Source organism: Mustela nivalis, assembly GCF_964662115.1.
Source record: "Mustela nivalis genome assembly, chromosome: 5".
Lineage (NCBI taxonomy): Eukaryota > Metazoa > Chordata > Mammalia > Carnivora > Mustelidae > Mustela > Mustela nivalis.
The window spans coordinates 136,783,818-136,808,052 of NC_139024.1; the positions used below are offsets into that span (position 1 = coordinate 136,783,818).

At 46.9% G+C, this 24,235-nt stretch overlaps 1 protein-coding gene across 3 annotated transcripts in view; it reads left to right on the forward strand.

The window, feature by feature from the left end:
• Positions 1-23,936, forward strand: part of CDYL (chromodomain Y like) — a 248,439-nt gene extending 224,503 nt beyond the window's left edge. For all 3 annotated transcript variants that reach the window (XM_082731021.1, XM_082731023.1, XM_082731022.1), the window contains 5 exons: positions 8,002-8,258; positions 9,448-9,620; positions 15,210-15,420; positions 21,289-21,432; positions 22,286-23,936. In XM_082731021.1, the coding sequence (XP_082587147.1) occupies positions 8,002-8,258; positions 9,448-9,620; positions 15,210-15,420; positions 21,289-21,432; positions 22,286-22,444 (944 nt within the window). In that variant the 3' untranslated portion in view covers positions 22,445-23,936. The remainder of the gene's footprint in view (positions 1-8,001; positions 8,259-9,447; positions 9,621-15,209; positions 15,421-21,288; positions 21,433-22,285) is intronic.
• The last annotated feature ends 299 nt before the right edge of the window (positions 23,937-24,235 follow it).

Here is a 24,235-nt window from a genome sequence, read left to right on the forward strand (position 1 = left end):
GTGCCTGGGTGGCTCATTCAGTTGAGCATCTGTCTTCAGCTCAGTTCATGATCCCAGGGTCCTGGGATTGAGTCCCACATTGGACTCCCTGCTCCACGGGGAGCTTCTCTCTCCCCTCCCCTCCCACACCCCGCTCCTGTTCATGCTCTCTCCTGTGCACGCACTCTCTATCTCGAATAAATAAAATCTTTTAAAAAAAAAATTTTCCTAATCTGTAGGTAGAAAAGATGGTCTCATTTTTTATTTGTGAGATCAGTTTTTTGTGTTTTGGTGTTTTTTATTCCCTCAAATGAATTTTTCTGTGCTCATCTGTTCTGTGTGTCTGTTTTATTTTGAGTAAAGACATAAATCGACAGTTTAAATTGCCTGGTTTTTCATCACCACTTACTGAATGATCCATACCGACTTCTCTTTCTCTTTCATGCCGTAAGATTGTCATCACAGGAACTAGACGTAGGTTAATTCTAATTGGTCATCTTCTGCACTAAAGCCATGCCCTGAATAGCTCTAAATATATACAATTAGCAAGGTGCGTATCACTCACCGTTCTCTTCAGAGATGTCTTAGCTTGTCTTCCAGCCAAATCTTAGCTACCGAGGTTGCAGCTGGAAGTCTGTTAAAATTAAACTCAAGAAAAGATAGATTGCTTTACAATATTTGGTGTTAATAAAATGGGCATGTGGTTAAAGTAAAATTGACATGTGGTTTTGTTTTGTGTCATCAGTGTCCAGCCCTGACATCAGAGTTAAATTCTCTTCATGAAATGAATTTGGTAGATTTCCTCCTTTCCTCCGAGCTTTGAAGCCACTTTCCTCTGTACTCCATGGCTCCTACCATGCCCAGCACCAAAGCACTTTCCAGCGTTGTTCTTTCTTTTATCTTTACTCAGTTATTCTTGCTCCTTGTTTCTGTTGCATCCGAGATCAGTCTTGAGAATTCATATTTTTCCAGAGAGTTGTCCATCTCTTGAGGACACTATATTTACGTAGTGCACACAGAGTGGTTTTTACTCATTCTGGTTAGGTGGGTGTGGTTTGTGAGGAGGCCAGTTGTCGCCTCCTACTCTCATTTATTAAATGTAACCTGCGGTCTGTGTGGGTTTACTTTTACCTGTGTGTTTACCACTTCTGGTGCTCCACATTCTTCCATGTGTGTCCAAGCTTCTGCCTGCGCTCTGTTTTGCTTTGAAAAACTTCCTTTATCATTTCTTGTAGTGCAGGTCTCCTGGCTACCAATTTTCTCCACTTTTGCCTGGAAAAGTTTTTATTTCTCTTTCGTTTCTGAAGGACAGAATATGCTACATTATTTCTTGAGCTTATTTTTTACTTCCTGCACTTGGTTCTATTTGAAAGAGAAAGGGCATGAGCGGTGGGGAGAGGCAGGGGGTGAAGGAGAAGCAGACTCCCTGCTGAGCAAGGATTCTTTTTTTTTTTTTTTTTTTTTTTTAAAGATTTTATTTATTTATTTATTTGACAGAGAGAGATCACAAGTAAGCAGAGAGGCAGGCAGAGAGAGGAGGAAGCAGGCTCCCTGCGGAGCAGAGAGCCCAATGCGGGGCTTGATCCCAGGACCCTGGGATCATGACCTGAGCCGAAGGCAGAGGCTTAACCTACTGAGCCACCCAGGTGCCCCCTGAGCAAGGATTCTAACGTGGGACTCCATCCCAGGACCCCGAGACCATGACCTGAGCCAGGCAGATGCTTATTCCACTGATCACGCAGGCGCCCCTATTTCCTGCACTTGAAGATGCTGTGCCTTTTCCACTGTCTGCTCCGCTTTCACAGATAAACTTGCGGTGGTTGTTATGTTACTCTGCCTGTTAGGTCTTTTTCTCTCTTTCTCTACTTTGAAGATTTTCTCTTTATCATTAGGTTTTACACGTTATGATGTACCTTACGTTTGTTTTCCTTGTGCTTATCCTGATGGATATTAAGCTTCTTGGGTCTGTAAGCTTCTGGTTTTCATCAGATAGGGAAAACTTTTAGCCATTATTTCTGCACATTTTTTTACACACATGCACACCCTGTTTCTTGGCCTCAGATTTTATATATGCTGGATTGTTTGCTGTCATCCTTCAGGGCACCTGGGTTCCACTCTGGTTTTTCTTTTTTCTCTGTGCTTCATTCTGGATGGAATCTGGCGGTGGGTCTCAAGGTGGCGTCTCACATACTAATGAAATTCCTGTGTTCATGTTGTCTTTTAAATTCTTGAGCACACTTGAGCTGATTTATCACTGAGGTGAATTTATAACAGTTTAGGAGATATGTCCTTTTCTGTTACTCACTCACCCCTCAGTTGTAGATGTCTTTCTATTAAATTCATTTGATCTCGAGCATAGGTCCGATTTTTCTGCTTGTTTTTATGTCTAATTATTTGGCTCCTAAATGTTGGGACATTTATATTTTGGTCCTGGTTTTTATGCTTTTGAAACTGTTAGTTTTGGGAGTGCCTGGGTGGCTCAGTCTTTAAGCATCTGCTTTCAACTCAGGTCATAATCTTGGGGTCCTGGAATTGAGCCCCACATCGGGCTCCTGCTCAGCGGCATGTCTTCTCCTTCTCCCACTCCTCCTGCTTGTGTGCCCGCTCTTTCTCCCTGTCAAATAAATAAAATCTTTTAAAATAAAACAAAATAGTTTTGTTCTGACAGCCAGTTCTTACTTGCAAATCAGTTTGATCCTTTCAAGGCTTATTTTTAAGTGTTGTTAGTGTAGTTCCAGAGTATCCTTTGTTCTGGAGCTGGATGAGTTCTACTAATAGTATGTGCCTGTTCCGGGGTCTCAACCCAGCGCCCCGGCTGTTCAGTGAAGTCTCTCCCACCCTGGCTGGTGCCGGCTCCCAGCCCCGTGTGCACACTGGCAATTATATGGTTTATAGGTAATTTTTTCCTCGAAAGTTGTTGTCTGCCAAATCTTGTGGCGTTTCGCCTCATGCATACTCAGATTGGTGTTCAGGAAAGACTCAAGGGGATCTCCTAGGCAGTTCTGGAGCTTTCTGTGTGGCTCCCTCCTTTTCAGTACCCCAGCCCACTAATTAGAGCCTCCTGGGCTCTTCCTGATTTTAGGACTTTTGCTAGGCTGCTCTCAGTGTCCCTTGCCTGCACCTACAGTGTGGAAATGGCCTCCAGGCAGAAAGCCTGAGACATTGTTGGGCTCACCGTGCTCCGTCCCCTTCATGCTGGAAACAGGCCTCTGCCCTGCCTGTTGTCCAGTGTCTGAAACAGTTATTGGGTGGGGTTTTTTGTTGTTGTTGTTGTTGTTTTATTTGGGGGGGGGGGGTTGTTTGTTTTTTCAGTTTTCTACTTCTTGCTGGCAAGTAAGGAAGTGGCTGCTGTTTCTTACGTTTGGAAGCAGGAGGCACATTTCGTTTTTAGAGACATGATTTTTGAAGCAGTGAATTCTAACAGATTAACAAACACATGTTTGCAGGGATTCTTTTGAGCGCAAACATGTTAAAAGAATACCATTTAGGGGTGCCTGGGCGGCTCAGTTGTTAAGTGTCTGCCTTTAGCTCAGGTCATGATCCCAGCGTCCTGGGATCCGGCCCCACATCTGGCTTCTTGCTCAGCAGGAGGCCTGCTTCTCCCTCTCCCTGCTTGTGCTCCCTCTTTTGCTGTGTTTTTCTCTCTGACAAATAAATAAATAAAATCTTAAAAAAAAAAAAAAAAGAATACCATTTATTAGGAGAGGCACTGAAATGGGTTTGTTACCTGCTGGAACAAATAAATCCTAGGAAGGCAGTTAGTGGTCTCTGAACCCAGGTCCTGAAGGAGCCGTCCGCTGCTCACTGAGAACATTTGCTCCCTCTTTGTCTTCAGAGCTGTTGGTCTAGGGAGTCAACAGTAAATTTTCCCACAGTTTTCCTTGTGGAGGATATTTTTTTCGAAATCTCAGTGTTTACCTTTTAGGTTGGTCATTAGCAGTTGATTCTGCCCTAGAGTGTACTGCTTACTGTCCCCAGATTGGCACCAGGTGATCAGCCGTGTGACGCTGGGCAGGCCACTTAGCTTCTCATCCCTGCATGGAAGGAGCTGGGCTGATGAGACCTGAAGGGCCCTTCCCTTCATTTCTTCAGTGAATATTGAGTGTTCCAAGCTCTGAGGGTACATTAGCAAATGAGACAGACAGGGACCCTGCTGTCACGGAGCTCAGTGGAGTACGGCAACAACATCGACACCAGGAATAAAACATCAGCTGAGGAAGACATTCCTTTGGTGAGGAGGGCTGTGAGGAGAACAGACGGGGTGACATGAGTGGTGCCGGGAGGAGCCCACATCAGAGGGGCGCTCCACAGAGGCTCATCTGCGGCTGTCCAGGTGAGCAGGAGGAACCAGCCATTGGAGGCTCTAGGGAAGGACATTCTAGGCAGAGGGAGGAGCAAGTACAAAGGCGTTGAGGTGGGCACAAACCCGGAATGACTGAACGACTGCCATGGGTGGGCTGTCATGAGTGAGGGGCTAGGGGACACAAATGACAACCGGGGGAGGGGGATGGCTGTCAGGACCCAGCTAATGCTGGCAGTCTGATCTGGAGACTCAGTCCTGCTGTGAACACTTCTCTACCCACAAAGGGCACAGTAAGATGTCACACGCCTCAGAGGGAGATAACTGAGGGTCGCAGGAGTCCTGCTGGGGTGGATGTGGTAGTTGAGGCCCTGGCAAGATCACAGGGCCTGAAATCAGCAGGGACTATAATGGCACCAGTGAGTCAGGGCAGTTTGAACAGGGAGATGAAGGCCAAGTCCAATAATCCTGGTCAGCATGAGCCGGCACCAGTCCATTTCCACATTTGCAGAACCACGGATAGCTCCGAAGAACCTGTTGCCTCAAAGAAAAGAATGCGCTTTTTGTGAAGCATATGAAGGCAACATGGATCCCATAGCTTGGAAATCTCGCTTCTGTGGAAAGAAGACACCAAGAAATCTGCCTCTAGAGTTAAGGAATGTGTGCCTTTTAAATGGAGAAAGAAAAGAGACTGAGAAAAGCAGGAGCAGTTGAGGGGGCAAGGGGCCAGTCCAAAATCAGCAGGCTTTGTCCTGGCAGAATGCAGCCCCCCAGCCCTTCCCCTGCGTTGCTGGTTCCTTCTCACTGTGTTCTGATTCATGTGTGTGCCCATTAATTCACTTCGGGGTTAGTAACTGTTCAAGATCCCGGACACTCTCACCTGTTGTTCCGAGCACGCTGGCCTGTGTCATGTCCAAGAACCCCTCCTCCTGGGCACACCGCAGCCTCCAGCCCGTCCCCACTCATTTTGCTTTTGTCACATCACCCTTCACCTCTGAGTCAGGCAGCCTCCACCTTGCACCTCTGCCCGGGACTGCTCCCCTGTGGGCTCTGTTCAGGCAGGGAAGTCATGGTTGTCTGCAGTCCAGGCCACAGTCCACATCTTCTCACCTGGCCATTGTAGCTCTGCGCTCCTTAAAACAGCATGATAACGGATTCGTGACTTGAATATGTATGCTTTCTTATTTAACAACTTTTATCTGTCTTTCATTGTATCCTGCAGTCTGGCTTTTTTACCCTTACCCTTAGCACTGCAGTGACACTGCTTGCCCGAGTTTATTAATGGCTTCTAACCTCCCCTCCCACTGCCCCTTCTCATTTCTCCTCCACCTCACTGGGGCATATGCTACTACGACACGTCCTTATGGCCACAGCAGCTTCCCCTTCCTTTGAGGGGAGCCTCTCACTGCCTTCCTGCTTCTCCACTGCCTCCTGGTCCTGCACGTGGCTCAGCAGCAGGCTCGCTCCTCATGCTTCCTGTTTGGAGCTCCTGCTTCTCGATTCAGCCATCACTTCTGGGCGCCAGCCCCCAAGGACCCATCTCTACCCGACTTCTCCAGCCCCCACTCTGATCTCTGGAGCATCTACACCTAAATAATATCTGTGGATAAAATGAAGCTTCTGGCTACATGAGACTCCGCTGTGGTGCCCCATCTCCTGGGCACCCAGGCTTAATGGTTTCAGGGTCATCTGTGAGCCATTTCCCTGTTTACTCAAGAAGTTATCTGGTCCTGTTGCCTCTAGCTACAGTGGAGTGTGTCGAGGATGGTGGACAGAGAGAACACAGATCGGGAAGGTTCTGATGGAGGACAGGTTGAAAGTTAAAAAGGATCCTTGCTAGCCTCCTCAGAAAGATTTAGGACACCCTGTGTTCCTGGTAACAGCAGCTTATCAAATGCTCTTTCAATTGGAAATACTTGCCAGCATTGGAATGAGGGCGGCCAAGGTAATGTTAGCATGTCCTGCAGTATGGATCGGTAAAGTGGATTTTAGAACATCCGTTCAGCAGACTGGTACACAGCCTTAGAAAAGAACAAGGAAACTGACCCACTAAGACAAGTTCTAAGATACTGTCAAATAATAAAAGCAGGATAGGACAAAATACTATGTCAGTGAACTACCACTTGTGTTTTTTGAAGGGGGTTGGAAATCTTTTTATTCTTGCTTGCTTGTGTATACATCAATATGGAAGGATACTAGGAAACCAGACACGGGTTTTTCTAGCTAACTGGAGCGTGGGGGTCTTGGGCAGATGGAGAGCAGGGTTGGTGGGAGGCCTCTTACATAGATCTTCTTGCATTTGTAGATTCTTGAACCATATATATGCACATATTATATAGCCTCTTCAAAATTTTTAAAAATTGAATTTTTTTTTTAAAAACCTCTGAAGTATTTCTACCAATTGAAAGTCCTGTTGTTTTACCAAGGAGATATTTGACTTCTCCCGATGTCCATTCCTGAGTCTTTTCTGGTGGCCTTGGCTTATCTTCTTTCGTTGTAGAGGAAATATTTCTAACCTGGTCATTCCTGTTCTCCCCTCCAAGAACCTCTGCTAATGTTGTTAGTAAAGTTTGATCCAGTTTTCTTCCATTTCTTTCCCTTTCTTCTCCTATCCGAAGGCTCTATATATTGATCACCAGGTGAGATAATATTCAGACAGTTCGTATGAATAGGACTGTAATTATTTATTAATATTTGAATTCTTACTCTGACATAACCTGATAATTCTAGGAGAGCATTAAATGAATCTCTTGCCTTTAGTTTAAGAAATACTAAGTTCAGGAGACCATATGTTTCAGACACAGCGTCCACTTTGATGCTGAGGATCTGACATAGGAGGGAAAATAAGCAGAACAGTGTATGAGGCAGGAAAGAGAATTGTTTTGAAATTGTACTTAGAAGCCTGTTTGAAAATGTGGAACTGGGACGGGTGGGCAGAGAGCCGTCACATCCCAGGGCATCAGAAGGAAGAACTCCTGAAAGGCCGAGTGCCCCCACACGGAGTGGAGGTGGAGGCTCTGCCGTGGTGGCCACAGCCTCACCACCCACGGACCAGCAGAAACAGGTGGTCACATATCTGGACACATCAGTCCTGCATTCAGAAAAAGAAATGTCAACTGAAGGGCAGATAGCTTTGGCTCAAATAATATTTTCTTGAACCAATTTCCTTTTTTCCTTCAACTTCTCAAGCTTGGAACAGGGACTCTTCATGAGACCCATTCTTTTTTAATCCCATTCTTGAGAGGTCTCAAGTTTCATAGCTTCTTTTCAGCAAGTACTTTCTTTCTTTATTTTTTAGGCAAGATAAGCAAGAGGGTGATTTGCTTGTCAGACTTTGAAGGAAAGCAAATGCCTTTAAAAGCAAACTTTTTAGGGGTACCTGGGTGGCTCAGTCGTTAAGCGTCTGCCTTCGGCTCAGGTCGTACTGGAGTCTAGGATCGAGCCCTTTCTGCTCTGCAGAAAGCCTGCTTCTCCCTCTCCCTCTGCCTCTACCCCCAACTTGTGCAAGCTCTCTCTCTCTCGTCCTATCTCTATATCTCTCTCAAATGAATAAATAAAATCTTTTAAAAATACAAAATAGAAGTAGACTTTTTAACAGCTTTGCTTTTACTACATTAAGTCGTGGGTTCATAATGGGCGCTTTTACCCGATTCAGAGATGACAGCGGGGAGGGACTTCGTAGCTGGACATCACAGACCACTGTGATTTCAAACTCTTGGCAGGTTCGTCCCCGTTTATGGATGCGTTAACAGCCAACGGAACAACCAGCATACAGACATCTGTTACAGGAGTGACAGCCGGGAAAAGGAAGTTTATTGACGACAGAAGAGACCAGCCTTTTGACAAGCGGTTGCGTTTCAGTGTGAGGCAAACAGAAAGTGCCTACAGATACAGAGATATTGTCGTCAGGAAGCAGGATGGCTTCACCCACATCTTGTTGTCAACAAAGTCATCAGAGAATAACTCACTAAACCCAGAGGTGAGAGACACTCCTCGGGCTGACTTGTGCTTCATGTTTCTCCACGCCCCTGTATCTGGGGCCTGCTTTGCCGTCTCGGTGCTCGTTGTGCCCTTTGTAACTCGCCTTCTGGACCATTCCACAGCCCCCCACTGGATGATAGGAAGCAGGGGTGAGGCGGGGCGGTCTTGCTCCGGACCCCACTGTGCCTGCGTGCAGCCCCTGCGAGTGCCGCTGGGCCACGCGCGCGTGGGGTTCGCCCCCTTGCTGCAGAGTGGGGCTGTGCTGTGCAGGGGGCATGTGGGCACAGGCTTCTGTTTGGTTTTGTTCAGACAAGGTTAAAACAGCCGGGGTCCAAGGCCCTTCGGAGGGTGTCACCATCGATGCTCGTGGAACGTGGTTCCCGCTCCAGGGACTTGGGCCAGTGCACTTTGCCGGGAGTACCTGGCAAAGCTGGCTTTCAGGGGTCCCGGGAGATGGGTTCAGAAACACGAAACCGTCTAAGATGGGAATTATTGGAACTCCTGCTGTGCCTTCTTAAAATTCTACATTCTGGTAGTTGTTTTCCACTTGTGAGCAGCTTCATTTCCAGACAAGAAATGTGTATGTCTGGCCAGGGTCTCATGACAGACCGTTTCAGGGCTGGTCCCCGGGACATCTTTAAACTGCAAGTCCCTTCATTGGTTATTTATAAATGTCTCCTAGAGCTCATTTTCAGTGCTCTTGTGCCCTTCTAAAATGCCTCCGTGCTAATGTGCTTATATGCACCAAACTTCCGGGGTTTCTGTCCCAAGTGTAGTAGGCTGGTGTTAAAGGGGAAAAAAAAAAAAAAAGTAGGGAATCCTAGTTTCTTTCAACTGGTTGAATGTGCCACCTGCTGTCCAAACTGTAGAAATGCCAAGTGGATATCCTGTGTAAAGTGCCTCATCTGCTGAGAGTCCCAACGACTAGAATACTAGGTAACTCGGATTTGAGTGTCTTTCTAGTTATACTCTCCTCATAATTAGTCCTGTAACTTACCCCGTCCCACATTCCCAGTCTCTGCTTACAGAAAAGAAGTTTGTGAATTATTTTAAACTGTGATAGATCTAGGGAAACAGTATCAGGTTTAGACTGTACTTTCTCTGGGTCCAGAAGGTCCAGGAACAAATGCTTTTCGGATTCCGTATCAGAAATCCTCTTTGCCACTGTATCTTCTGGTGACTTCCAGGTCATGAAAGAAGTCCAGAGTGCCCTCAGCACAGCTGCCGCCGACGATAGCAAACTCGTGCTGCTCAGCGCAGTGGGCAGCGTCTTCTGTTGCGGTCTCGACTTTATTTATTTTATCCGGCGTTTAACAGATGACAGGAAAAGAGAAAGCACTAAAATGGCGGAAGCTATCAGGTATGCCCAAACGGTGTTTTTTTAACGGTTGGTTTGAGTGTCTTGCTCAGAGCATCCCCATCCCGGTGGAACAGGCTCCAGCAAGCCTTGTGAGTAAAATGCATGCCTCCTCCACTGAGAGACACTAGTATCAAAATTAATTAAATCATCTGTCTTTTCTGTGGGTCTGGCATAAATTACTACTTGCCTTGAGCAAATAACTGATTTCAAGGCTGGCTCAAACCCAGTGAGCGCTCAGGGAATGTTCTAATCATTAGCGTGTACAATAGCATATAGCCAGAGTTTCCATTATTTGTACTATGAGCGCGCCCTGTCTTCAGCTCTTAAATAAAGATGCATTCTTTTTCACATAATAACTTATCATTTGCTTCACTCTGAAAGAAATTGGCTAGGCTTTATGACAAGCTGATTCCATAATAGCACATGAAAGTTTGTTTTAGTTCAAGTCATACACATTCTTGTTCAAGTTCATCCCAAGTTCCAGCTGCCCATAAAACTCGATCATGTGGAGTGAAAAATAAGAGTTCCCTTTCTCTCACGTTCTCCCCTCCCCCAGGGACCCACCGTTCATTTATGTCTTCCCAGCCTTTTTCTAAACACTGTCAAATATGCATTCCAAACATATTAGAGCTAATATAGACTTTTAGTTCTGTTAAATAAATGGAATTATACTGTGTGTTCTCTTGCAACTTGCCCTTTCCATTTAACAATGTGACTTTAGAGATTTCCATTTTTTCTGTGAGGAAAGGGGAACCTGAAAAGAGGGGAATTTCCACTGCTGTATTATAACATTGCAAAAAGCTTCCCTAGAATCACCTAACTCTGCTGTAAGCATACCCAGGTACATATTCTCTTTCCATAATCCTCACTTCTCATGCTAATCACTGTTAAGTATAATTTAAAAATATCTAATTATTCAGAAATTGATTTTATTTGAAGTGAATGAAACCCAGTCACCAGCCGGAAGACCATTGCACTGCCCTTCCCACCTCCCGAAAATGACATATCCCTGAGTGACCCCTAAGAACCCTTTGTGTGTGTGTTTGCCTCGGTGAGGTACAGAAGGACGGGAACTTAGATGCACAGCTGTGCAAAGTACACTCGATCGGATCTTCTCCAAATCCCCACATACCTGGGAAGTTGAAGTTGAACTTCATTGGATGGTTATTGGGCTCTGCATGGCTGAGACCCTATGCCTTGACCTTGGGGACACAGGGCTTCCTGGTCCCCCAGACCATCCTTAAAGGTGGATGGTCCCCAACTAGTGGAAGCTGTGCCTTGGTGGGCGCAGAGTGGGGCAGGGCTTCTCTCTGATATATTTCCCATGGTGATTCGGATGAGTTGCTGCCCTAATCAGCCCATCAGAGGAGTACTGGAACCCCATACCTTGGAGTTTCAGGCCATTGCCTTGGCCTTTTTTAACATTTTTAACAGTTTTTAAAATGAATATGTTTTATCACTGTTTACAGACATATGCACGCATATCGGGTTCTTTTGTCTTTTTAAACATTACCACTTTTTAGGTTATATGATCATTGGTTTTGGGGGGAGTTTTTTTTGTTTGTTTTTTTGTTTGTTTGTTGTTGTGTGTTTTTTTTTTTTCCCCAAAAATAGCTTGAAATTTTACAATCTGTTTTAATTAAATATCATCTCTGGTCACCTAAAAAATCTCAAGCTTGTAGTTTACTGGATAAGACCATCTTATTACCCCATTTCAAATTAAAGTGCTTGATCAATGCACACAATCACTTGACAGTCAGTACTTCTAAGACAATGTGTAGATATTCCTGATTGTTAACCCATCCCATCCTTTCAGGATGAAATTCGTAGGTTTAATTTTCACTTTTTAAATACAAACTGTTATGCCTTAGGCGGTGACTTTGTAGGTTTTCCATAAGCTCATATGACTTTACACACAGCACTGTTGATTTGGGCAAGCTCTGCTGTAAGAATCAGATTCGTCTGCCAGTGCCTTCTGCATTCTAGCTCCTTTCTCCCTGGAGATGCTCCCCTAAGCTCCACTCCTAAATTTCTGTGGCTCAACCCTAGGCCAGCCTACTCCTCCCAAGTTGAATTACCCTCGGCAGTGGCTGAGGCTTGCATTGTTGGTGTTAGAAACCACAGAGGAAAGATGGATGGAGAGACCGCATTTGTGGAAACTTTAGGTGACTTTGGGTGTTTATTTCGGTTAGCTACCCACTCCTGTTACTTGTCCAGACCCTCCCTCTCCCCTGTCACTCTCCTCGCCCCCTACAAAATAGCTTTTCTACAAAAAAGCCAAATCCTGCTTTTGGGAAACCCAGTTGTTCTACTTTAAATGAATATATTTTTTATCAGTGTGAATTTTTCTTCATGTACTCTGGCAAGATATGAAAATAATAAGTTATACCAGACTCACTTAACCTTTGCTCTTGCTCATTTGCATTTAAATTAATTTTTATATGTGTAAGATCTGCCTTACACATAAAGCTGTCTATTCGTTATTTCTGTGTGTCTTCTCTTGACTTTCTTAAAACTTGGGGGCAAAGAACGTCACTATAGCACGTTTCCCCTATCAAAAGTGGGAAATAGGAAGATGAGGTTTGAGTCTGATTATCAGGTGTCTGCTACAGCTAATTCCATTACCAGGACTGCTGGTCATAACCAGTTTGCAGATTTGTTGTAAGAAAAACATTCAGCTCATTAGGGATAAAAACAAAAAGACTTGTAAATCCATTTATAACATTAAGCTTTTGAGGTCTGTGAGAGCCAGTCGCTGCCGCTTAGTGTCTGAAGGCCTGGGAGCCTCCCCGCCGCAGGAGGCAGGCATCTTCTTCCCCGCGGAGTGAGAGGAGCAGAGATGAGGGAGACAGTGAAGCTGAGGAGCACCTGACCTCTCCCCATTCAGTCCTGGCCAGACCTTCAGAGTGAGGGCAGAACTCCCTGAAAACTGGCTGTGAACTAGCCATTGAAATTGCAGACCCTCTGGCCTCGCTTTCCTCCACACAGTTCCTACTGTTGTTCTTAGGTGATTTTCTTTTTTGGTGATGTCCATGAAGTAATGAACATTCTTCAGAAGAGTGGTTAGAAGTTTGCTTTTGTTTAATTAGAAATCTTTTTAAACTCATTTTATGACAAATAAACCTCTCCCCTTCCCTGCCATACCCACCACAGCCTTTATTATAGCTCCGCTCACACACAGTTCCCAGAGAGCTAAAATTTAAATTCAGTGTGTTGCACCCATGCGCTTTGATTTGAAGTTCTAAAATAGACTTGCTTTCCTCCCCTACAAGCCACGGACTGGCCCTCCTTGAAGGCCAGGCTCCTGAGCAGCGTCCCAGGGCCCAAAGGCAGCCCCCACCTCCCTGTCTCTGGTTACAGCGTGGCCAAGCCTTTGTGGCTCTGCAAAGTTTCTACTAAACAAAAAAAGCATTTCTATGAAGTTTGTTGTTGTTTTTAAAAAAAAGAAATTTTTCTATAGGCCAGGCTCCTAGCTGACATCTCAGAGCTTACGTAGCTGAATGTTTGGCTGTGTCCTCTGAAAGAGGAAGATGATCTTTGTGAGCAAGCCAGTGAATCCCTACCCCTCCCAGAAGCGGCCACTGGTTTCAGGTGAAGCTATTATTCTAGGCAAAAATAAAATTAACTTGTGATGCAGGTGAGGAGTCAGCTTCAAACAATTCTCCGGGCTTTGATTTTGCAGTATCTACTTTAAAAACTTTTTTTTTCTTTTATACAAACCTATAACGTGCGAAGGAACACTTCCCTTGTGGAGTGACTGATTCCTTTGACCGTTTCTCTATAAAGTCACTCTCTTACTGCAAGATTTGCTCATTTCTTTCATATTGTTCTGCCTTCCCAGTCACGGATTCCAGATGCTGTTAGCACTAGCCTGGTTCTTCCCGGGTCCCTCTTCCCATGAGGCAGATGAAAGCATGTGACTCCAGGGCACCCGGGGACAGATTTTGAAAACATCTGCTCTGCCTCATGGAGACCTTTTCAAGAGTCATCAGTAACTGAGCATAGAAAATATATTTCCATCATGTCATTGACCCCCCAAATCCTCAAAAGGTGGCACAAGCGAAGCAGCTTAGTGTAAATTGTCTACATTATTTCAAGAACCTATTTAAAAGGTGGTCTGGCTCCCTTTGTATCATTAAAACGCAGTATGATGTTTCTAACAACGCCTCAGGCTCTCATTTAAAAAGTCCTTGTGCAGCTCATTCATTTGAAGGAGTCAGTTCTTACTCAATATAAAGATCCCAGGAACCTTGGGGGACCTTGGGGGCCGGGCTGAGGTCTGCACAGGCTGCAGGGCTCCTTGGAGAATCCTCCGAGGAGCTCAGCCTGCAAGCTTCCCAGTTCTGCCATGTATCCTCTCTTCTGTTCTTTGCACATGCACGCACACACGCCCCAGGCCTCCCTAACCTGCCCCCTGCAAAAAATATATGATCCCTCGTGTCCCTGTCTGGGGAGATGGGGAGACCACTTAAGATGTTAAGCCAGGATTTCCAGAGATCATCTAAAGAGATTTGCTGTGGCTTTGAAATTGCTGAGTTGTAGCGAGCAACCAGATTGTTCCTTCTGGAACTAAAGATGGGGTTCCAGTTTAGAATTCTGGGATTCTGAGCTAGAACTCCCGACGGCCTGCAAGGAATTATCTTCTGGGTTTTTTTGGTGCGTGCTTGTCTTTTTCCTCACCATGTTAAATCCAACAAGCAGCCATCTCCGAACACAAAATTAGACTCCAGTGGTAGGAGAAGATGCGCATTCCCAGGACGGTGCGGCACTAACCTACCCTGAATTGAAAAGCAGCTACTTTCCTGATCTGATCCTAAAACATATCCAGAAATCACGCTGGCTCGGTTTGGAAATCCACATCCTCTGTGAAGGCTGCCCTACCCCAGTCTTGCTCTCCTTTGCAGTCCTGCTGTATTCATCATCCACAGCACACAGTGGGATAAGCATGCGCTGTCTCTGCTGCTTGCTGTGCTTCCTTGGATCTCCAGTCTTAAACCAGCCTAGAAGTTTCTTGTTTCTATACCCCCAAGTCTTTCCATCTAACTCTGGACAAACTCAGGAAATCTAAATCTCTGGTGTTCCCAAGTTGTCTGAAATCACATACCAAGTCCAGACCCCGACCCCATGGGTCATAACTCCAGCCTCCTAGTCTTTGCTCAACACCAGGCAGTCTTGGTAGGCCCTGTGCCAGGTTTTCTTTGCGAAAGCTTCTAGATTAGTCATCGGAAGCCCACAGTGCTTTTCGGGCTTCTTATGTCTTAAAGGGAAGAAAAGTTGTGGAGAAAAAATGTATTAGTCCTAGACCCCAAGACCAGCTGCAGATCCACGAGCATCCTCTGACTGGACCCGTAGTCTTCACGCAGGTCCTGTAGCCGCTGTCGCGTAGCATCCAGGATATCGTCGGGACTTTACAGCATACAGTAAATAAGACCATGGCTCGCTTCTAGGAGAAGGCCTTCAAGGAATCTCAGCTTACACTGATATTTATAGAGCTTACCTCTTGGTATGGTGTATCTGTAATAGTAGATTTTTCTGTTGCTCAAATACACAATGTTTTGAGTAATTTCCCATTTATTTTTTTTATTTTAGAAACTTCGTGAATACTTTCATTCAGTTTAAGAAGCCTATAATTGTAGCAGTAAATGGCCCAGCCATTGGACTAGGAGCCTCCATATTGCCTCTTTGTGATGTGGTTTGGGCCAATGAAAAGGCTTGGTTTCAAACACCCTATACTACCTTCGGACAGAGTCCAGATGGCTGTTCCACCGTTATGTTTCCCAAGATTATGGGAGGAGCGTCTGTGAGTACCTCTATTGTTTTTTTTTAATTACTCTAGAAAACTTCCTGAAGAAATGCAGTTTGGTCATTGTCATTTTGTGGGGACCTTCCTTTCAGATGCTCTTGTAGTTCAGTTCTCTTCATTAACTTGTATTCTCAAGTCATGAAATCATAAGAGGTTTTCATATCTTGGTTCGTAGAACATTTATTGACACTGGGTTGCATCATTTCCTAGAGAAGGACCTTACTCCGCAAGCAGTCTCTCTCTGTGTAATTGACACTGATATCCATTATTAGTAAATACCCAGTTTGTAACTCAAACAACAGAGTGTGCCATCAAAAGGTCGTTGACCTAATAACCTAAGAGCAGCACTCTTAAGAGAAAGCAATGAAGGAGCTAATTTGGTTAGGATAAGAGAACTCTTCCCATCTCACTGTGGAGCCTTTTTTTTTTTTTTAACTGTTTAATCCATCCATAGTAAGAGTGTGTGTGTGCAGCTTTTGATTTTTTTCAAGCAGTTACACAGATTGCATTTCTTACTCCATGAAGTAGGTGGTGTCTGGGGTTAGGGTCTTCACAAGAGTTTGTCATGGTGGAGAAATAGTCAGTAATCCTCACCTGTTGGCAGGATGGCAGCGGGAGGGGGCTTGGACAGGAAGACAGGCTCACCAAAGCTCGGGCCACGGGGGGAGCTCTGGAGCATGTATGGCCTGTCACAGTTGTCCCATAGTGGACTGAAATGGTTGCTTCCTCTATGTCCCTCAACGCCAAGTGTGGGCTGCCCAGGAGGAGTGCTGTGACCGTGGATGGGGCGCCCTCTATGCAACAGAGGGCGATCCCCAAAGGAGCTGAAGACTGGCTGCTGACAGCACTCCCAGCAGCTGGGACAGCAAGACCTCCCTTGGACAGACCTCAGCAGCACACCCCCATGTCCACCACAGTCCACCCCTTGGCCCCTCGTACCCACCTCTTCATACACATTGAGGAGAGCTATGCTTCCCAGGGAAAGATGTAGAAGAGAAGGATTAGCCACTGGTAATCATTACAGGCAAGAACTGCCTAGATCTTAAAGTTAGCAGGTAAAAGTATGAAGAGAAAATGGATATTTACATTCTCGCATTATTTATGGTGGGAAAAATAGTAACTTTACAGTAGAGAAGCCTGGCAGGCATCACCTTACTGAGTGGTCAGAGTCCCCGGAAACAGGCCCCGTTGTTGGCCCCTGACCTGCTGCAGCGAGAGCCACGTGGCATCGCTCCACGCGAGTCCTGCCCTGTGGGCATCACCTCCATCTGGTGCGGATGGAGCACCAGACAAGCCCGGGCTGTGGCATGGTCTGCAGACACTGTGCAGGGCCCTGCCCAAGTGCCATGGGTCAGAGAACTCACTGGAAGACCTAGGCGCTGCCCCACACTGGAAGGGACGGGGGCTGACAGTGCCGTGCAGAAGCAGGGCTCTCTGACTCACTTCAGGATCAGAGGAAGGACTGTCTTAGGAAAATCCGCAAACTTTGCAGGCAGTCTGTGGTTGACTCCTAGTACTGTGTTGATGGTAGTTTTCCGGTTTGGGTCTTGTAAGGTGTCCTAGAAGATGCTAACGTTAGAGAGAGCAGATCCTCCTTGGCGGGCGACTCACCTTTCGGGGGCTGGGCTCCTCACACTAGTAAGTCCTGGGTCTGGGTCTGTGCTCTCTGCCTTCTTGCTACCCAGGAGCCCCTCTGCCCGCGTCAACGCAAATAGCAGTTACTGAGCCCTCATCCCTGAGGGGTTTTGCACTTGAACCACCACCAGGGCCATGGGCTCGGGGCACCCTGTGAGGGGTGCTCTCTACCAGCCAGCCAGGGAGCGATCTTGCTCCCAAAGCCATCTCATCACCTCTTTCTCTCCCATTCCCACGCCTGACGAAGTTAGTTTCTCTAGAAGCAGAGGCTGAGAGGGATTTGGGCACCCAGGACACAGAGTCCGCCTCTGTGGCGGGGCAGGGAGGAGGCAGGAGTGGCGGAGGGCAAGGGTGAGCTGTGGTAACGCCCTGGCACGACTCCCCCTGAGCCCACAGGGAGCCCTGGGGCATACGTGGGCCCCGCTGCATTGAGCCTGCTCTGTGGGATGCGGCTGCACCGAGGAGCCATCCCAGAAGGCCCCTGCGAGCGGCGCTCCTGGCCGCGGGGCAACAAGCGTTCCTGGGCCAAGGCGTCCGGGTGTCCACCCCGGGGTGCTGCTCCGTGTGTCACGGATGAAGAGGTGGGGCCCCGTCTGGGTCCTGGGTCTTGTGTGCACCACGCCGCACCACCGTAGCAGGTACTGCTACCTGGTTCTGGTGGTAGAGTCGTTACCAGGAAAATTACTTCAAGTTCACTCTGAGTTTTCACCGTGAAACAGATTGCTCCCTGACAGCCACTCCCCCCTCCGGCAGTGAAGACTCCTTGCCGTCAGTGAAAGCCTTCTCTGCGCAGCCTGAGTCCTTCCTCAAGAGGGGGCTGAAGTGACCGGTCCAAGGAGAGGTCGGATGTTGACACGGATACCCGGGAGGAGCAGACTGGGGCAAATGGACATTCAAGCCCATCTGGGGCAAAGACGTCCTGAAATGGGAGTCCTTGGGCCAGAAGCTGCCCCTGAGCCCATCGCCCTCAGAGCACTGAAGAGTGGGAAGCCATGACGAGGCGAACGGCTGCTCGTCCGGCGGGCGCGTTTCCCTCCCTGGGCAGCTCTTGGAAACACGTCAGTTCCTGCTTATTCTTCTCCCCCGGAGCGCCGTGTCCCGCCTCCTCCTCCCTGCAGGCCCACGCTGCTGCACGGAGACCGGCTGTCACCGTGGAGGCGGGCTGGGTGCCCGGCCGGGAAACCCTGCCCTGAAGCAAGAGCAGAGAGGTTAAAGTTGACTCAGAAAGTGCAGAGCGCTGGACTAAAACCTGTCTGCGGAAAGCAAGTGAATGCTGCTGGGGAGGCATGCCGTGACAGCGTTCATTGGAAGTGACGTCCCACGTGCCAAGTCCCCTTGGGGAGCTTCTGGTGTGCATGAGTTTCCGTTGGGGCAGCCTGAGGCAGGGCTACCCCAGGTTTGGGAGTTGAGAGCCTGACCTGAGAGAGCAAGTGGCAGAGATGCTGCCTCCATGAGGTTCAGAGCTCCCCAACCCGGGGCGCCTGCGTGGGTCAGAGGGTCAGCGTCTGCCTTGGGCCTCAGGTCATAATGCCAGGATCTTGGAATTGAGTCCCCCATTGGGCTTCTTCCTCAGCAGGGAGCCTGCTTCCCCCTCCCTCTGCTTGTGTGTGCGCTCTCTCCCCAAACCCTCCCACCCAAGCCAGTCAGGTTTCCTCACCACACCTCTTAATGTGGTCTTTTGGGCTGAAAGAAAACTCTTCTTTTCTCTGGCATTTCTCACTCATCTATAACTTTAAAAATGGTTGACCATCTTGGAACAAAAGGGCAGCCTGTAAATTTCCAATGACCATATCTTTGCAAATCTGTTTCTTGGGTACAAGTTAGAAACCTCTCATGTTAAAACTACTGGAAATAGGGGCGCCTGGGTAGCTCCATCACTAAGCATCTGCTTTCGTCTCAGGTCATGATCCCAGGGTCCCGGGATCGAGCTCTGCATCAGGCTCCCTGCTCGGCAGGAAGCCTGCTTCTCTCTCTCCCACTCCCCCGGCTTGTGTTCCTCCTCTCTCTGTCAAATAAGTAAAATCTTTTTAAAAAACTACTGGAAATGGAGCAAATGAGAACATGCTCATTCAAACCGAGTGTGTTCAATTTGACTAATCTTACGGTATTACTGCTGTCAGTTAAGCCAGCTCACTGCCTGCACTTACATGAGTACTAACGACCACGATCAGGTCCACTTCCATGCTCTTGGGTGAAGCCTGACTTGTCCTTTGTTGGCCTGCCCATCCAGCCATCAGGAGCAGAGAAGACTAAGTCGGGAAAGACTCTTCAGGGACTACAGCCACAGAGTTAGCCCGGCTTTGAAAGGACAGTGTAGCGGCAATGACGGGTCACCGTGTGGCAGGAGACCCAGTTGGCTAGCACAACTATGTGGGAATCATGGAAAGGGAGAAGGGAGGAAGGGAACCATGGTAGGGCTCTGTTCTACCTCCAGAGGGCCAAGAGTACCATTGAGAGAAGTGACAGGATGGGGGCACAGGCCCACAGAGGGGCTGGAGAGGGAACGCGTGGAGACTTGCTCTTCGCCACACCACACTCTCCACAGGCACATGTTCGCATCCACAACTCGAGCTAAGACCCTGTGGTTCAAGCTGGTCTTGAAAACATACTTAATCTTCACTTAAATGATGTCCTTGTGGTGTGGCCTGCTGTGTGTCAAGCGTGAGAGAAGCACAAACTAGGAAAACTAGAGCACTTCCCACCAGGCCCTTCTGGCAGCACTCCTGTCACCCTCTCTCATCACAGTTAGGTCCTTCCTCTTAAGAACAATCTCAACAGCTATTAGTAAGGCCAAGTCAGGCCTCTGACTTCGGCTTGTTTATTTTAGACCTCTTTTTCACTAAGAAGAGGATGTTCGTACGGGGGATTTCAAATAGAACATCTCTGATCTCTTCAAATATTTGTGACTTTGCCCAAGACTTGACACAAGTAACAGGTCTACGTTGGCGCCAAAAGAAATCATGAGTGTGAAGGACTTTAGTCCTTGTGGGGACCCAGCTCTTCACCCTGTTCTCCATCCTCGCCTGTGTTGAAAGGACAGCAAGTCAGGCAGACAGTTCCTTTGCCAGCTCTTCTCCTTTGGGTGTCGTCCACGCTGTGCGTTTCATGTGCAGTAAACATCTCGATGCATTTATAGGAGGCTTTAGTTTGCCTCTAGTTTACCTCTAAGAAAAGAGTTCTCCTCTAAGAGTGTACTTTACCTCAGTAGCAGGAAATTATGATCAAGTCTTCACCATGACCATCAGAGTATTCGGGAAGGTTAGCAAGATAGACTGCAGACAGGAAATTGTCACCTCAGAACGGCACAAGGTTTCCTTGTAATATGGGTTTTCTCCCTATTTTGATATCTATGAGCCTGTGATTTGAATGAGCTAAACTCTGTGCACATAGTGTTGAGACCTTAACTGATACGGAATCCAAGACAAAGTTAAAGTCAGGTCCATATATATACATACACACACACATGCATTATATACTTTCTCTTGAATAAAAATAAGTGTTAATTTCCTCCACTGACTCATTTGAAGTAACTATAGTCAGACCCTTCTAAGGAGACTACAGTAGTGCTCATTTTGGATGCCTTCGGGTGCTGAATAGTTTCTTACTTTAATGTCCGAGTGGTAAAATGTGGCCTTCTGAGTTATACTTGAGCAGAAATAGTCACTGTCCTTCGAACATTGTCTGTATTTATTGAGAAGAACTCACCATTGGCCTCTGAGAGAGAAAATCTTGAGTAGTAATTCTGTGACTGATTTGGATCCCTAAAACTATAAATTGTCTAGCTTTGCTGATGCCTCAGTTTCCCAGGATACTGTTTTGGGTACTGAGTGACTTCACATGTGGGAATGGCTGCCACTGGGAAGGAGACTGCAGCTGGAGAGGGACGTGCCAGGAACTTCAAGCTCACAACAAATAGACCTTCTCTAAGTGAGATTGCTTGCTTTTGCCCCTGTGATTCTGTATTACTTTTTTTTTTTTAATTCCCAGTCAGTATGTTACTTCTCATCTGCATAACTGATTGTGCCTTGTTGGGTTTCTTCTTCGTGCACAGGCTCCAGAACAGTGCCCATTAGCTGGAAGCCTGGAGGAAGGCCAGCGAGTCCCCGGGGCGGCCTGCACTTTCCCATACCCGTCCTCGATTTGAATTTTTTAGATGAATTTTCAGGTCGGGTCTTTTCTGCCTGCCTCCACCTCACATCTCAAACCAGTATCAACTCTTCTTCCTTTCAGGCGAATGAAATGTTGCTCAGTGGACGGAAGCTGACAGCACAAGAGGCGTGCGGCAAAGGCCTGGTCTCGCAGGTGTTTTGGCCTGGCACCTTCACCCAAGAAGTCATGGTTCGCATCAAGGAGCTTGCCTCCTGTAACCCAGTTGTAGGTGGAATTCATTCTCTTACATATATGACCTTTCTCTCCGCCATGGCCTTTCTTCCAGAGAGCTCCCCCGTGTGGCGGTTTTTCCGGCGTCCTCCTGCTCTGCTCCCGGCTCAGCCACCTGCATGGGAAATGCAGCGGAGCTAACCCTGGCGCCGCCACTCCGGACGGGCTCACCTCGTCCTCTCGGCTGCAGAGGCCTGAGTGAAAGGAATACGTTTCAGAGATTGACGGATTCCTCAGTGTCCTGTAAAACTCTACCAGAACCATCTGTATAGTTCTTTCCTTTTTCCAAAGCTCTTTCCTCTAAGTTATGTTTGCCCCCCACCAGGCCCCCACAGTGGATATTGAGCTTCCGTTTGACAACTGTGCTGGATAACATTCTGTCCGGTATCAGGATTGCATTTAGCAAATTAGAAGATGAATGGTACCGAGGATTAACTGACATGACTCCCATCTAGACTCTCCCTGTCATTAAGATTAAAGCCTGGTTAGAAAATCCCCTCGGCGGGTGTTCATAGAGTTTGCACAGAGCATCCCAAGGGTCCGTGCCCAGCACGGGACCCGGGCCTGGTCAGTCGGTCTCGGCGGGGCAGGGGCGGGGAGGCTGGGCTGCAAACAGCACGGCTCTCCCTAGAGAGCTCAGCGGCTGAGCGGTTGAGAATCCGCCCGATACACAGCACACAGCACAGCCCTATCTCAGGCCTGACGAGTGTCGTGAGGGAATGTCTGTAGCCTGATTTCAACAGGGAATTCCTCAAGGTGGATAACTGCCTCCGTGACTCTGGGGACAGGTGGGCTGGTGCTTGCGGACACGCGTCCTTGCTAACCCGCTGCTGCTCATCCGCTGCAGGTGCTGGAAGAGTCAAAGGCCCTCGTGCGCTGTAACATGAAGCTGGAGCTGGAGCAGGCCAACGAGCGGGAGTGCGAGGTGCTGAAGAAGATCTGGGGCTCGGCGCAGGGCATGGACTCCATGCTCAAGTACCTGCAGCGGAAGATCGATGAGTTCTGATGGGCGGTGGCTGCTGGGGACACGGGAACTGCAGAGCGAGACTTCGGTGGCGCCAGGTTGCCCTCCTCCCTCCTCACGGCCTGATGCAAGTTCACTCTCAGCGCACGCTTGGAAGCAGGACTTGCGACTTCCAGGCTATTTATTATCAAGGAGTTTTTAAGTACTGTAACTTTAAAATAAATAACTATAAAACTCCTTTGTCCAAACGTCATTATTTTATACTTCATATACACACAAGTATAAAAGTATACTGGTGAGCTCTAGACTGCTCTTCAAAGCTCTAATTTTTGTTATCTTTAGCTAGTACTGTATAAAAAAGAAGCGAAGTGTGTTTTGCTGGTTTTGGGTGGCAGAGAGGTCTGGAATAATGTTTGTTTTCCTGATTTTTTCCTTCTAGAACACAGAATCTAAAGAGGTATTAGCCAGCCTCCTCTCTCCTGCCCCATTCAGAGATACAGAAAGATCTGAGACGTGCCTTTGTCTCCAGAAAGGTACGGATACCTCAGAGATTAAATGTCCCAAGTCAAAAGCGAAACTTATCTAGTAGAATAAGTATTTTGATGAAAAACCCGCTGACGAACATACCCCTCAACTAAAGTACGCTTAGGATTCGTGCTGGAAAATCCATTGATTCTTCCTTTTTAATAAGTCCCCAGTTAACACCAAGAAACACTGTCTTTCCGGAAGAAAGCTTGTTTTACAGTATTAGTGAATCACTGAATAGCTTGAGTATGAATATCTAAGTTATAAGTTAGTCTTAGTGGAGTTTAAAGAGTTTTTCTGACCCTTTTGAAAAAATAACTACATAAGTGCTTCTTGTTGCTGGGTGAGAAATACTACTTTATATACAGTTTTGGTTTTCTATCTGCAGATACGATTGATGTATTACACCAAAAAAAAGTATTTTTATGTTTATAAAGTGTAATTTTTAGGTTCACTTAGAATATATTTTATTTAATAAGTTAAAATTCTTTTGGCACACTATTAAATGCAGAAACTCCTTTAAAAAGAAAAAAAAAAAAAAGAACTACCTTATATTCAATGTTCCATGTTCCTGGTCTCTGCTCTCATGTCTACGCACGATGCGGAGTACAGTGTGGTGTCCAAGAGTGCCCTGTGTAAATAGACATTCACATTCCTTTCAGGAGTGGGGACTGCTCCCGATTACAGACGCCTATTATTAGTTAGGCTTCTGAGCTTGCAATCATATTGAATGTATGAAGAATGAAATAAAATCAAAACCTTATTTTTGTACAGTTTGGAAGTTTATACTTAGAACCGACCACCTCCCGGCCATGTGGAGAGCTGTACAGTGTGTAAATCTGCCTTTACCCTGGATTGGTTGGTGCAGTATTTTTGCATCTGTGGGACCTACTTTTTCGTTCCGTAGTTTGAACTATATATATAATAAACTGTACAATCTGTAAAGTTTTTATAGAATAAATATTCAGCTGTGAAAACTGGTTAAATAAAACTAATATTTCTTAACACATTTGAAATGTTCGCCTCATTCTTCACTCCTGAAGTTTCTCAGGGGACGTTCAGTCTTTCTCATGAGGTATAACGCATGGGGGCACACGGCTTCTCTAGAGTTTGGAGAGTAAGGAGCGCCTGCTGGACTGTAACTGGCGAGGAGCTCGAGTCTGACAAGCGTCGCCCCCGTACTCCCCTCCAGGCTGCCATTTTCTGAACTTTGTGTCCATCTTCTCACTCCTCTGTCAGAGAAGCGTATTCCTAATGACGTTACCTACTTCTGCCTATTTCTGAACTTTACATTGTATCACATGTAAG